The following is a 15,411-nucleotide window of genomic DNA, read 5'->3' as shown; positions in this document are numbered from 1 at the left end:
TAGGATTTCACCAATTAATGGTTATTGTTTCTTGAATTTTGTTGCTAGGACTGTTCAGCCACACAATAAGCTGCTAAAGCATTTGCAGCCAAGAAGAGATGCTGTTCTGCTAATGAACTATCACTTGAGACCCAAATAAAAATACTAGTAACTGCTTTTTCTTCAGACTGGTAACAAGATAATGTAAAAAATTCCTAATTTATATCCTTTCTAGCTTCCATATCATATTACGCATACAGTCTTTCTGCTTGTTACCATTTTGCCCTTAACCACAACATCAGCATTTTTAAAAATAACCTCCATATCTTCATGTAAAGCCCAAATGGCATATAGGAGCAGAGGGAATTACAGGTTTCAACAAGCCTTCCACAAGCAACCCCGACAAGTAGCTGTTAAACAGTCTGAAGTACTCGACATATACAGCCCCCTTTCCTATGCTTTCTGATTTTGCCCCACTGCGCATAATACATTGCCACTAATGAAAAAATTTAAAGAACATTATTACTCTTGTCCTCTGAAATCTTTTGCTAAGTTACTGCAGATGAGGCGTAGCCCTTCTATATTGCTAACTTAGACATGGGGAAATTACACGTTTCAAGAACAGTTTCTTTTCTTGCTTTCTTGTCTGAAATGAAGGTACATCTAGCTGGCTTTCACCCTATGAAAACTGAAAGATAAATAGAATGGTCACAAAGGATTCACGATTGCAGTTATGTTGCAGTTGGGTATTGAACTGATCATTGCAACCCTCAGTGTCAAGCCAGAAAACTAGAAAGACGAGAGAAGCTTCATCAGGGACCAGGTCCCAGTTCTCCTTAGTTCTCAAGTGGAATGAGATCTTTCTCATTCTACATACAGTAGAAAGGCCCATAACTAACCAGCCAGAGGATCTAGAAATTAATCTTGAGGAATACTGGAGCCCAGAATCAAGAGGCTTTATTTTGAAAGAAAATGTAGTGCACTATATGAAGAAGGACAAACAGAGAATGAACATGCAGCTGGTATATTTAAGGATGCCCTGTGCCCTGTTTTCCTAAGGGGATGAGAGAACATTCATATAACCATTAGGTGGCAAATATTTACTATACTGAAATCAGATGACACCTGGCTACTAATAATAGTAAAGTTAATTATTTTTGTAACTGTTTATCTAAAGACCTATCTTGTGGTTCACTCAGCACTGCATGTGACTGAATGTCATTCAAGGAAACCACAACAGAGACTATATTGGATATTTATTGCTTTGAGGCTGCCCTATTTCAGCTCTGCTTGTATCTGCCATGCGTAGTGAAAAGTTCTCAGTAAGAGCACGGTTCAGCCCTGCTCTGGACTGAAGACTACCAGTCTTCACTGAGAGGGGCAGCGGTTTCCACTGTTCCGTACTAGGTTTTGTTCAGAATGAAACCTTGAAAGTTAGAGGACAAGGAGGTGGTGAGAAAACCAAGAGCAATCACATAAAGACAGTTCTGAAAGTTATTTAGGTATCTAACTTATATTTTTAGAATTAACTATCACTTTTTAGACTGAAGGAAGACTGAGTTATTTCAGTATTTGTTAGGTATCTAAATATCTTTGTGAAGCTGAGCCACAGGTGTTTTCAGTGACAGTACTTTGTTTTGTTTTGTTTGTAAACAGGTGCAAAATGGCTTTTCTATATTTGATTTAAGCTTTATTTAGTTTCTTTCTTTACCTTAAATGGGTTTCTAAACTGAGATAAGTCACTCTGAGATGTCAGAGAGTTTTGCCTGATGTTCACAGAGCAGGCAGCTGTAGTCATGTAAAAATGTTGGCAAACACAGCTGTTTGTTATCACCCCGCAGTAGTATTAAGTCAGCAGAAGGCAGGATGTGACCTGGGCTCCGGCTGCTGTAGTTGAGAGTCTAATGTAGTGTGAAGTCACAGTTATCACAGGTAAGAAACTAAGCTGCAAACGAGCTGAAAGATGCAGGCACATCTTTCCTTCTGCTGATGTTGCTGCGGGAGCTGTAAGAGGGAAGATGGACAATAGATCAGCAGTGCCATAGGCTACCAGAACTAGGTTTGTCAAAACACATTTTTGTCCTGAGCAAGACTTAAAACTAAATCGTGATTTAGCAAGTTATCAAGATACCTGCTAGCTACAGCTGCCCATCTCCGCAACATTTAAATGATGCATTACTTGCCAGTGGGGAGACTGAGCGTACAAATACTTATGACAACTCAGATAACAAGAGATAATTTGCTGAACGACTCAAATGTCACCATCTGCAATCACGTATTTAAGTGGCAAAATAAGAGTATGTTCAATGTGGTACTGTTACTTTAACCAGGCCAATTTGAAACAAGCACTTGAAATTAAAAGGACGCATCTTTCTCACAAAGATAAAACCTACATTTTTGAGATCGTGACTTGTCCAATATTGAAAGCTTCTGTTTATTGCCATGTATGCACACTCTGATTGATACTAAAAGTGCAGAATTCAAATATGTATGTATATATTGTTTAAAATTTCTGGGGAGACAGCTCTGAGCAGTGTTCCCTCTTTTCCCAGGCTTCCCCTCAAATCTGCAAGATTTTTACATGCATAACAATGCATACCTGTCTGTTCTTCCCTTTATCTGCAGCATATATGCACTGAAGTAATGCATGGAAATTTTCAGATCAGTAGGAATTTGTGAGAGGATGATGAGTAAAGGCAATGGAAAAGAAACTGTAAAGCATTTCAGCTGTGGCTTTCAGTGTCTTACGTTATGAGCAGGTGGCATAAAGAGCAGTGACTGGCAAAGGCAGCTGCATGCTCACATCTATAAAGCTATAATACTGGCACTCTTGTGAAAGATAAGCTAGCCCCACAGCCCTTTTTTCTGTTTCCTCAATTTCTATTGGGGCTACATTTAAGCCTAAGAAGTACATATGCAAAATTAATTATTTTAAGCATGCTGAAAAAAGCACTGAGGTTGCAAGTTTGATTACTCTGATTACTGTGTGCACAACCACAAACACCCTGATTTCTTCAAAAGTCAAGATCTTCCTGTTGTTCCTCACCATCTCTAAAACATTTTTCGGGCTGAGAAGTAAGTTCTGGAGAAATACACAAGAACAGGCAGTTAAGCATCATCTTACTTGCAAAATTCTTGCAGAGTTGTAGAAATGAAGACTGGAATTGAGTTTGAGCATTGCTCAAATGATTTTCTCCCTGGCTGTCTCTGGATGTGACTTGGAGATTTCCAATCCTTCACTCTATTTAATGGCAGTGGCTTTTAAAGATCAAGAAAAGGTTGCTAATGTATTACGAGTCTACCTTTGACCTGCTCCAGCCAAATCAATCCCATTTAGTTTCTCTCCTCCAATCAATTTAGAAGAGGGGATGAGAGACAAATGATTATAAGCCCTATAACTATTAGCAGGACCATCACAGGAAAAAGATTATGTAAAAATTACTTTACATAATGAATACAGATAACACTACACAGTGTACCAGTGACTGTAATTGTATTTGGCCATAGCAACAGTAATGCAGCCATTATGTCTGAGATGAGTTTCCTAGAATTTTGTGAGAACCTGTACTTTACATTTTTTTTCACTATTAAAGGACAAGGATATAAAAACCTGCTGAACTTCCAGGCACAGTCATTTCTCGCTAGCAGTCATCATTGTTCCCCCATTTGGACAGTCTCTAACCAACAACTGAGAATAAATATGAAAACTACAGATGTTTTGTTAAATAATCTTTTTTCTTAATTTCAGTCCTTCTGAAGCAAGGAAGCAGAATCTGTATTACTAATTATTACACCAGTACTACCTGTCTTGTTATTTAAGTGTCCATTCCACACTCAGTCCTCTGTTGTTTTTTTTTTTTTTTAGCTTATTATCAGGCACCAGTGAAACCTAATCCTTACAAACAAAAAAGAAGTTTTTCCACGTAGGACCTACAATGTATTACATTTGGTAAAGATCTAGGCTACCATTCAGAAAAGAAACTTTATTATACTTGTAATTTTAAGACTTTGTTTTTTCAAGGATTCATAGATAGATTGTCTGCTGTCCTTTCATGCCAACACAACTACAAATTTTCCCTGTACTTCTTCATTTCAAATCATTATTCTTCTGCCTAGTTCTTGCAGTTGGAATATCTTCCTTACTTTTTTTTTCTGAGGAGCTCTATGGGATTAGGCAATAGGATTCACCAAAGGAGCTTCAGGCCTACCCTGCCCTTATACTAGAGATGGTAATTCGATTTAGCCTCACAGTTCTAATTTAAAAAACAAAAGAAAACCCTCCCTTCTTTTGAAAACAGGTGAGTTAGAAGAATACTGTGGGGCCTTTATATCTCAAAGATTGATACAAAAAAAGGACACAAGCCCTGTTTTGTTCGTTGTGTTGGAGCTTGCCTTTAATTTGCAGCACTTGATCTCAAAGCTGATGCACACTAGAACAGCAGCTGAACGGTTGCAGAGGCTGAGATTCACATTTAGGAACACAAATCTCTCTCACAGGAGCTTGCCATACACATTCCCCACAGCTGAAGGTGTATTTTTACATTTTGCTTGCTGGCTTCTTCTGTAGCTGACAGATTGGGAAAAGCTCAGAGTAGTAAAGTGACAGAGATACAGATGACTGGACTCCTGTGGCTCTCACATGGATATGCCTCCCTTTAAAGAACTGTAAATGCTTCTAATCATTGCCCAACTGCATTAAGTCTACTTTAGATAAAGGTTTGATACAGATTTGAAAAATGAAATTATTTGGGGGCCATAGGGAACAAAGCAAGCAATCTTCAAACATCAGAAAACCTGTGGGAATCACTTTGCAGTAATATGATAGATGGCTTGACTAGACATGCCGTTTCCTATTTTCTACTTTCATTTTTCAGACCAGATTGCACTAAACCACAAAACCATCGTGTGTCCTATGATCGATGTCATTGACCACAATCACTTTGGCTACGAGGCACAGGCGGGGGATGCCATGCGAGGAGCTTTTGACTGGGAAATGTACTACAAAAGAATACCGATTCCTCCAGAGCTCCAGAGAGCTGATCCCAGCGACCCCTTTGAGTAAGTAACAATAAAGGGGAGAGTGGGAACATGAAGCAGAACAAGCAAAGAAGGTAACTAGCAGAAGATTCCAAGCCCAGAAATTTCCACGTAGGCCACTTCGTACTAATGAAAGGTAGTAGAAGCAAACTTCTATGCAAGTTTATAAAACCTCAAAACTAGGAAAAAAAATCAGGGCAAGAAGCTGCAGAATTTACAATCTGTGCCTGGAAACACAAACTTTCCCCATCTTTTCTGACCCAGTGGTTGTCCATATAAGAAACAGGCATATACTTGTAGTTAAGAGAAAGTATTGGCATTGGTCAAGGTGTGAATGCACCTACCGTTATGCTGTCTATTCCACAAAACGCTTCCTGACCGGACTTTAATGTTTACTTTGCTGGAGGTTGATGCAATACATGCATCAATAGCTGAGTCCACGTACTGCTAGCAGATGCTTTGTTTATGTTTGGTGATATTGGTACTGTATATGTATTACTGTAACTTAAACACAGATCTGACAAACCTGAACAGTGTCAAGCTGATTTGTAAATACATTTTGATGTCAGCATCCAATCCCAGTATTGTATAGATCAGGTCATTCACAGGAATGATATTCTTTTCACAAAGGTAAATCCTTTATTCTTTTTCTTTTAATTATTCTTATGTAAGGATCATCTAGGATTAATCCACATCAGCAGAGAGAGGACAGACAGACAGACATGGGTTTAGCATAGCAAAGTCTCTAGATCTCTCACCGTGCATATCTCAGCAGGACTGGCTCTGATGCTGCCAGTAGCCCTGGCTGAAACTCCACACTGCAGGTTTTGGCAGTTTAAAAATTCAGCATTTTCCCCTTCCCAAAACAAAAGCTGGAAACAATAGCAACAGAAAACCTCTGTCTCTGGCCCAGACTCTGCGCTATTTTGAAATAATGGATCTGATTTGTGCAGAAATTGACCCTTATATCCAGGGAATGACCAACTCTTTATAGGGAAGAGTAGGTAATTGCAGCATTCGGTGGGCTTATTTTCATTATTCTGCTTGTTCCTCTTTACCTCTCTCCATCTAGGCCCATCAGTCTTCATCTCGCATTGGTGTAAGTGCTGATGAAGTACTTTCCATCAGCTGCCAATGTGACCACTCCACAACATAGATGCTGCTAGTGCAATCACATAACACTCCGGAGCTGCTAGAGCCTCCGTTGCTCTTCCACAAGTCTTCCTGCTCCTCTGAGCAGTTATAGTTTCTTGCCACTTACTGAGAGTCACCTAGCACATCGTATAATTTGGTTCAGCATTCAAAGTTTGTGTATAAGTAAAACTTCTATAATGCCAGTGTGGCTGCGGGGTTGCTTGTCAGCCATTTCACACATTTGCAGTTTGCAGTATGCGTCTCTCAAAGACAAGAGAGGCCTGAAGGAGACACTCATAGGAAACTTTCTAGAACAGACGAGGCTTTGTGCAGAACAGAACAGATGTGGTTTTGCATGAACTGTTGTTACGATCATCACGGCAACAGTTGATACCCACCTTGCCCTGCCTGCATTCATAAGACACACAGATAAATAGCTTCACAAGGAACAACATATAGGGTGATGCAGCCTATAAATCTCTTATAATCTGAGTAGTCTCCCCAGAAAGGTGAAAAGGCTTCCCAGTTCTTGCACAAATCAGTAAGAGTCTTCCTTTGTTTTCCCCATCACAGGATTGGCATCAGAGCAATGCAGGCGGAAAAGCAGCATTGCACATGGAGTCACCATGTCTGCCCCCACGAGTGGCAGCAGGATTGAATGCTGGCTGAGCCAGGACAATCTCTTTGCTCAAAAGTACCTGCTGTCTAGAATGGTGAGGGTAAAGAGGTGTTTTAAATAATCAGTATGTATTTTGCTTAGGGGAGGACTTATTTTCTAATTCACAGTCAGTACTGCTTTTCTCCTAAGGCCTTCTGTGTTGATACCTCAAGCTTTTAATACCTTGCTTACAAGTACGGTAAACGTTACAAACTACTTTGGATATCAGTAATTTAATTGACCAAGACAGCTTCTATAGAATTAAAGAGACAGAACAGTTTTCCTTTAGGTACATATACACTAAAACTAGAAATGGCTTCGGCTAGCACCATAATTATTATGTTACTATTTTGTAAGCAGTAGGGATATATTTTTTTTAATTTAGGTTAAATATTTTACTATTGGTATCTTAATAGCTTTATTTCTTGCCAGCAGCATCAGATCTGAGCTGATCCTTAATGAACTGGAAAATTGCCAGCGTTTTTAGTAAAACACCAGCAAATAACGGGTACGTGATCCAAAAATTGCGCTGATGAGCTTTTTCCCTCACTTAAAATGCCAACTCAGTGTGTGTGTGTTAAGCAGAAAAGGTCTCATCAGCTAAAGAAATAATGTACATAAAACCAGATCAAACTACAGAAGACCTAAGAGCAGTCATGGTATTATCTGAGTGCTAAGTTTGCTTTCCATCTGTACATGATCAAAATACTGCTGGGCAGGCATCAGCAGCATGTTTGCTGTTGACACAACAAACTGAAATGGTGTCAGGTAGGCTTTTGGTGTGACAATAGCATGGAGCTTACTGGGCTCCAATGCCAGCTGAGTTAGTGTTTCTGGAATTAATTTCCTACCCCCCCCCTTTTCCCCTTTTTTTTTTTTTTATTGTACTCCATTAAGGTCGGTGTTTGACAGGTACTTTCCGGTTGGACGCCATCTATCTGGACACAGTCTTTCAGTTCAAAATACCTCTTGTGAAGAACCTAGACATTCTTATCCATTTGTGGTGTGAGCATGGGCATGGCTCAGGCAGCATCTCCGCCCTTCACTCTGACAGACCCTGGAACTTCACTCCAGATGTCAGCTTTTCCCGATGTACACCCACACCCATTCTCAGGCCCTCTGCAGTTGTTCATGACAAGTGGCTTTACACCAAGATTTCACTTGATGTTTATGACTTTAAGGCTATAGGCTATATAATGCTTTCAGAAGCTTCCAGCCTGCTCAGTGTCAAATTCATGTACAGATGATGTACGAGCACCAACCTGGGAGTCACATAACAAATTTATAACTGCATTTGGATCAGGCTGCATTCATTTACAAAATCTAACATTTTGGTTCACATGCAGTTTTTCACTGGCCATGCCAAGTTTCCCATAGGTTTTACTGAACTCAACTGTAGCCATATAAACTATATTTTTAATCAAAGCTCATATGTGAATTATTTGCTATTGCTGTATGCTTATTGTAGTGTTTATGGAAGTTTAACAACTATCCCATAAATGGATCTTATGTAGCCTTTAAGATTAGCTATTTTTCTGAAAGATTGTGTTGCTGTTTTTCAGCAACTTTTCATCATCCTTAGAGGCATGGAAATTGGACTTTACCCCTAATAATGTTGCCTTCCCATCCAGAAACTAAATCTGTGAACTCCTTGTTGATTTCCCTTATTCATTTGCCATGGAAACAACAGAAGTTTTTTATTGCATTCAACTGATCTGTCACACTTGCAGCTCATCACAGCTGGATGTAGTGATTTTTCTCTTGCGTTTCGTGTACAACTAACCCCAATGGATTCTGAAGGGGGCTTCACGACATTTTGCTCTGATACATTCAGGGTTGTGTAAATGACACAGATCAAATTGGTGCTCTGATGGATTGTGGGAAATTGTCAGACAATCATGAAGTCATCACCATGTCACGATGGTGCTCACTGTCTTGATCCCAGGGTCAATGATCATTCAGCAGAATTTGAGAAGACTTCGGAAATTTTTTCTAGTCTATAAACAGGGAGGACCAGTGATGTTTACCTCCTTTGTGGCAAGGATCACCTTGGCTTATTATCTCTCACTGCTTTGTTTCTCTGTCACAGCACATGTTTGGGATCATGCCCTTATGGGACATATGGGTTTGGGACATAAAAGCATGCTCTTGTATGGCTGTTTCTTTCCATGGTGCAAGCGCTCTAGACTGGAGGAATTTGCCTAACCCAAGCAATTGCCACTTAAACTAATAGGGTAACCTTGTTACTGTAATGGACTGTGATATACAGCATGTCAAGTTATATGATTTAATAACCTGTCTGGGCTCAAAGATCTGAGAAAGTTTAAAGCAGGGGTTTGATATGCTCAAGCCTGCTGGGGATGACTGCTCTTTATTTCCTGGCAGAACTTACATTACATCAATTCATGCTATCACATGCCTGATGTGAAAATGGGCATCAGTGTCCATTCATGCCAGCAGCAACGTATTTTTAACCAGATAAGAAAACATCAACAATTCAACTCAAAAAACTATTTGGAAAGCCACAAACAAATTGAGAGGATTAATATAGCAGAGAACAATTAGGGTAGGAAAGGGCTGCACAGCTCCTGAGAGCAGTTTTATGGTGGTGTAACTTTATGAAACAGGAAGGAGAGAAAGGTGTGGGTGAGACCAAACAGCATTGCTACTGATTCGCAACTCAAGATGGAAGTCCTAACCAATGAGAGAAGTGTTGTGCTACTTACTGGATGCGAAGACTTCTAGCATCTATGTAGTAAAGTTAGTAGTTTTTTTGTTTAGTGGATTAGTTTAGTTTTTTAGGGTTTTGGTTAGTAGCTTTTTACCTTCTGATGTAGACCTGTCATCTCCAGACCTCCCTGAAGGGAGACAAAGCTGAAGAGTCCTGTAATTCTAGCAAAGGACCTGAACAATAGTTTGGCAAATACTGGGCTAGCCTAGGAAATAGAAGCAACTTGGTAACCTCTGACAAATTATTTTAGTTCCTGTACTCAGTTTCTTATTTATGAAATAGGAATAGAATCACTCCACCATCTCAAGGCTACTTTGGGTACGAGTCTGGCAAAGGTTATAGAAATAAGGTCTCACAGTAATAGGTGCCACTTATGGTTTATGGATGTACTTTTTGGTAAAATGTTGGACATGCTCAAAGGATGAAATTAGGTGATCAGTATATTTTTCTCTTCCCTTGCATCACAGACTCTCAACCTTGGATGTAATATATGACCTTAATGTAGCCAGTTGTGTGTTAGATTGGAAGATTACTTGGCACTTTCTGTTGAATTGCATATCTATAATCTTATTATTATTATTATGCAAGCTGTTGTCAGCATACTCTTTTATTTGAATTTGACATGCTCTCAGAAATACTGTTTTTTTCTGCAGCTCCTTACTTTCAGTATTTATATATACTTTTTACACGTTGGTGCAAAGAAAGTCTTCGCTAAGACTGCATTTCAAATCTGACAAGTACTTTTACAATTTTATGATCATTTTCTGAAGTTTAGAAAGTGCTTTGGACAATGATTTCTTTTCTATAGCTCCCAGTGCTTTATAGTCTGTGTCTTTTATGGCTGATTTCTGCCTATAAACATATTCATAAAATCTCTCACAACTAGAAACAATCATCTATTTTTTTAAAGCCTGAGTATAATCTACTGTTTTGAACTGTGGTACAAGAATGTTTGCTGCAAAGGCATTATTCTAGAGAGAAGCAGTCTCCAACCAGTGTGAGTTTGTGTAGTTTAAGGTCTTGATTTATTGTTTTGACAAGCTATGGTCTGTAGAAGACTGTTAGTGGAGATAGCAATAGTGGAAATAACAATAGCTTTTACAAACTACCATCCACCCATGGCCCCATGAAAATCTCAGATTTTTTTTCAGTGAAAAATGCTGCCACTAACACACCATTTATGATTGAAGATATGCATATTTAATCATTTTCTCCTGCCTTCGGTGGGATTTCAGTGTAGAGGTTCTGTACAACCAGTACATTTTCTCTGAAGGCCAGCTCAGAAGAGAGAACTATACAGAGAGTGTAACCTGTCAGAATTAAAGGATAAAAAGCTTCTGCTACTGTAATTTTTAGAACCTCACAAGAGTCACTGAAGGAATTAGTCAAGTTCTACATTCTAGTTAAAATGGGTAGATTCAGGTTTGATACACAACTTTTCATTTGAGTTGCTAGTGAACAGAGAACTACTTTTGTTCATAATGCCTTGATGTTGCAGTGCCAAAGTAGCTACGTTTTTCTGCTTCTGTGGAAACTCATATTTTCAATTTTCTTTCACACTTGCAGCTTCATGGTTAGCATAAAATTGTAAACATCTTGCATGTAATGTTTCTAGAGCTGTTAGCCTGCTACTTTACACAAATATTAACTTTAGAGCTTGATAGTCTGTATGCCCATATGCTGGGGCAGATTCACAGAGAGGGTCACCAAAACTAACAGTAATTAGAAAAGTAAGTAGTTTCTGGACATGAATTTAGTATTTCTTTACATAAAAAAAGACTGGGATGATGTCCAAGAAGACAGAGATATGTTGCTTAATGCATGCAGGTGAGGCATTTAGTGCTATCAATATGCTATTGATACAGATGAATTGGCTTTCAAAATTATAAAAGCATGTCTGACCAATTTTTCATGAAGAAATAGAAATCACCCTTTAAAAATAATTATTTCTGGTTTTAATTGTATATTTTCAAGCTATTTTCTCTAGAACTTTCATGCAGAATTTGGTGACACCTATTGGTACTAAGAAGCAGAAAACACCACCCTTCTTGTATCTTACAGTATTTACCAGCATAAAGTTGGGAGTGAACTCTGCATTCACTTCCACTTCTGCTTTTTTCTTGTGTTTTTTTTAAAGAATGCCCTATAGCTATCTAAAGCCTCCATCTAGTGCTATAGTTGCTTCCAAATAAAGACTGACTAAAATGACTGTGCCAAACCTCTTCCAAAGCTGTACATTGGTGCAAGTTTCATATATGCTCATTGGCTCAAGTTTACTAATAAGCCTTAGTGTCTGTCCAGTACGAGCAGCTGGGGCTGAGGGGTATGTATGTGTGTCATTTCCCCCTTACTCAACAGGGTCTGCCAGATAGTCCACAATATCCCAGTGTCTATGGGTCTTTTTTCAGAGACAGCCATCAGCTAAGCATGGCATAGAAGCATCTTCACCTGCCAATATATACTTTCTGATTTTTTGTCTACACAGAATAATTCTGACTCTCCGGCTATCTTAGTATAGGACCCCGTTAGCCCTGGGGTGAAGAAATTTTTCTGACTTCCACTCTGAAGAAATTAAGCTGCCAATGCAATGTGTGCTAGAAGCACAAAAAGAAGGGGCTGGGAAGAAATTCACATGTAGTCAGTGTTTCAGTACTATTTTTATAATATCTAATCAAAAACTCTTGCCACAGCTTTAACGCCTTTATGTTTTGCCATATACACTGAGAGAAGACCTTTTTAAGTACTTGAAGACTCATATCAGATCAGTTTATTGTTCATTTCCAAGTAAATGATCTTATTTTTTTCAGTCTCTCTTAATAAGTCAGGTTTTCTAGAAGTCTAATTATTATCTTTGCTCTCCTCTGGACTTTTTCCATACTGAGAGCAGATACTGAGCCAGCCAAAGCCTTATCATTGCCTCGTAGAATAGGCGGGTGACTTTGACTGTCTCAGAGGCTATGTTCCTGTTTATATTTCCTTGACATTGTTGATTCATGCCAGGCTTGTGCTGTGGTGTAACCTCCACATCATTTTCTGCAGAACTGGTATCTAGCCAAGTGTTCATCATCCTCCTCTTGTAATTCAAATTTTACATGTCTGAAAGGCAAGGCATTTGTCTTCATATCTATTTGAAGCACATGTCCAAAAAAGTGATCTGTCTTCATTATCCCTAGATCAGTGTGATACTTTGTAGCTGAACATTTTTAATTTTAACTTTTTTTGCCTTTGTTTACTTCAGTTCTCCAATTTGCTAATATTTTCAAATTCTGATTAACCCTTCAGTTTTTACAGCCTATTGCAACGTTATTTGAGCTCTATTTGAGGTTCATGCAAATTACAAACTCTCTTAAATCCTGATTGTAAGATGTCTGTTTGGTCCATGACAGAAATCAAGATATGCGAAATCTCTGCCTTTCCAAGAGTACATCCTGTGGTTCCTCCATTTACTCAGCCAAAAATGCATCATATAGCACTTTTGTGGCCCTGGAGATCTTGTCCAGTTCGGAAGCCTTGCTTCCTGCCGGCCAAACCTTTATAAAATGATACACAAGACTTCCTCCACATGCTCTAGATGGCATCAGACTTACGAGCACAATGAAAACTGGCTCTCCAGCTCACCTTCCAGACCTGAGACCAAGATCTTGGACCTCGTGGGCACATGTTCCAGTCTGATACAGTTACGCACAAGGCCCTGTTTAAAGCTCCATGGAGTAGGGTTGCTGAATTGCACCATGCAGATTTTTAATGCAACACTGAACGGAATCAGGTGTAGGACAGTGCAGATACTGTTTTAAGACAATTTCCATTTTGATGTTGGGTTATAGGTGATTGCTTCTCAGTAATGGCTATCAGCAGTTTTTACATCTCTCTGACGGTCATTATGTCTCTTCTGTATTGCTGTAGTTGTTAACCCAGGCAGTTAGCTGTGAGTCAGATCTTATCTGAAACTTGAGTGAGAAAAAGAAAGTTAGTACAAATTTTGTTTAAAATATTAGAAGAGTTCAGTAGAGGTATTGACATGATAAGGACCTTAGAAATAAGACATGCAGGATCACATTCTGAATTATCCTCAGACACAGTAGCATCTGTTTGCCTTTCATGTAAGTAATCAAAATACCGTTATTCTAGCTGGAAGACATGTTTTGTCAAGAGGCAAAGGCAAATGCCTCCGGCAACCTGTGAGGTTGAAATTATGATAAACACTCCAAATTTTGCTGTGCTAGTTTATTTATAAAATGCTATGTATATCTTTTGAGAGACTAGGAACTAATGAGGCTCAAAACAGTTGACATTTGTTTTTCCATAAACTGCCAGTTGTCCTTTATTGGGAAACAAGTTTCATATATCAGCTTTGCTCATTTCTAAAAACACCTATTTCTTTTGTGGGAAAAGAGTATATAACTCTCTCTTCCAATGAATTATTTGGAAAATCAACCCCTGCGATATTTTCTGTTGTTAAGTTGGTGCACCATTGTTCTTTTCAGTGCTGGAAAGGTACTGTGGGCATTAAATTGCACAAGTGCATTTGCCCCCTACAGAGAATGGGGTACCTGCAAGGAGAGAGGAGACCCCACTCCCTCTGCTCTCCTGGTTCTCTAGCAGAAAGTTTAGCTGATTCTGCAGAAGTCCCTTGGCTTTTTTGTGCTGGGGCAAATAACCACTCTGTTTTCCCAGGAGTAGAAATGACCTGTGGACATGCAGTGATTTAGGAGTAGGAGAGATGATGATGAGCCAGGAGCACAGTGGGAGAGCAGTAACAGCTTTTTTCCCTTTCAAAGCATTGCAAGCATGCAAAGGACCTCTCAGAGTACCCAAGGAAAAGGTAAACGGTGGGGAAGAAAGTAGTTTGGAGCAGTATTTTCAGACCACTGTCCGGGGACCTCAGTAGTGGTTTTGAAGAGACTCCCAGAAGACATTGAAGGAGAGCAGGCTTCCTAAATTCTCAGCCCACAGGAAATGTTTCAAGTCCCCAGCTCGCTGCTTTGCGGTAGGTTTTAATGCCTAGCCCATTTTGCAGTGATTCTTTCTGACAGAATGACAGTCTAAACAGCAAAACTGTTCAAAGCACAGTCTTTGTTCCTGAATTGTTCAAAGGGCATTCAGAGAAGAAGAATAGTCCTTTGTATATTGTAGTTACAATATATATGTAGTAGATGTAACTAAATAATATGGGCCCTGTTATTTCAGGGGTGTTCTCATTTGACCTTAAATCAAGCAGCATAACCAAAACAAAAAAAAAAATACTGTAAATGTCCAACTAAATTGCCTTAATTTTTACACTGTATCTTGTATCACTGTAATTGTTTGTATTTTCATTTCTGCTAGATAGGGATATTATTATTATTATTGTTGTTGCTGTTATTATTATTATTATATAGCAAAGTGATGTTAAGAGACATGATTGCATTTTTTGTAAATCACAAGATGTTATTGCCATTGCAACAAATTTCCGGTATGAGTTCCTATAATGACAATTTAATGGATTCATAAATTTTTAATACCCAAAAAGACTATTGTGACTGTCTCAATGGAAGCGGTAATACTTTAAGAACATTCATATAACTACTGGAAGGTAATAACATGTTCATAATTTCTGTAGGCAGGAAAAGACTCAAAACTTGTCAAAATGTGGATATTGGGATGACTGAGACTATACATTTTTTCATACTGCTTTTTTTTTTTATTATTATTAACATGCTATAACAGAATACTGACTATGCTTTTTTAAAATACCTGACGATACGTGGTCAGGTACTAAAAATATGTCTTTTGATCATCAATTTAACTTTTTGCCTTTTGCTTTCATTAATAGTTTGTTGAACATTAAAGTTTCCTAAGCTCCACAAGCACAGCTGACCATAGGCTATGAGAA

The 15,411-nt window shown here is 38.8% G+C and overlaps 1 protein-coding gene across 1 annotated transcript in view; it reads left to right on the top strand.

The window, feature by feature from the left end:
- Positions 1-15,411, top strand: part of GALNTL6 (polypeptide N-acetylgalactosaminyltransferase like 6) — a 503,407-nt gene that overhangs the window by 411,964 nt on the left and 76,032 nt on the right. The window contains exon 6 of the mRNA XM_042808290.1: positions 4,854-5,037. Coding sequence (XP_042664224.1) covers positions 4,854-5,037 — 184 coding nt within the window. The remainder of the gene's footprint in view (positions 1-4,853; positions 5,038-15,411) is intronic.

The sequence above is a fragment of the Tyto alba genome, unplaced genomic scaffold (genome assembly GCF_018691265.1).
Source record: "Tyto alba isolate M040663 unplaced genomic scaffold, T.alba_DEE_v4.0 Super-Scaffold_6, whole genome shotgun sequence".
Lineage (NCBI taxonomy): Eukaryota > Metazoa > Chordata > Aves > Strigiformes > Tytonidae > Tyto > Tyto alba.
Note: the sequence above shows the minus strand (reverse complement) of the source record. Positions and strands in the feature narration are given on the sequence as shown.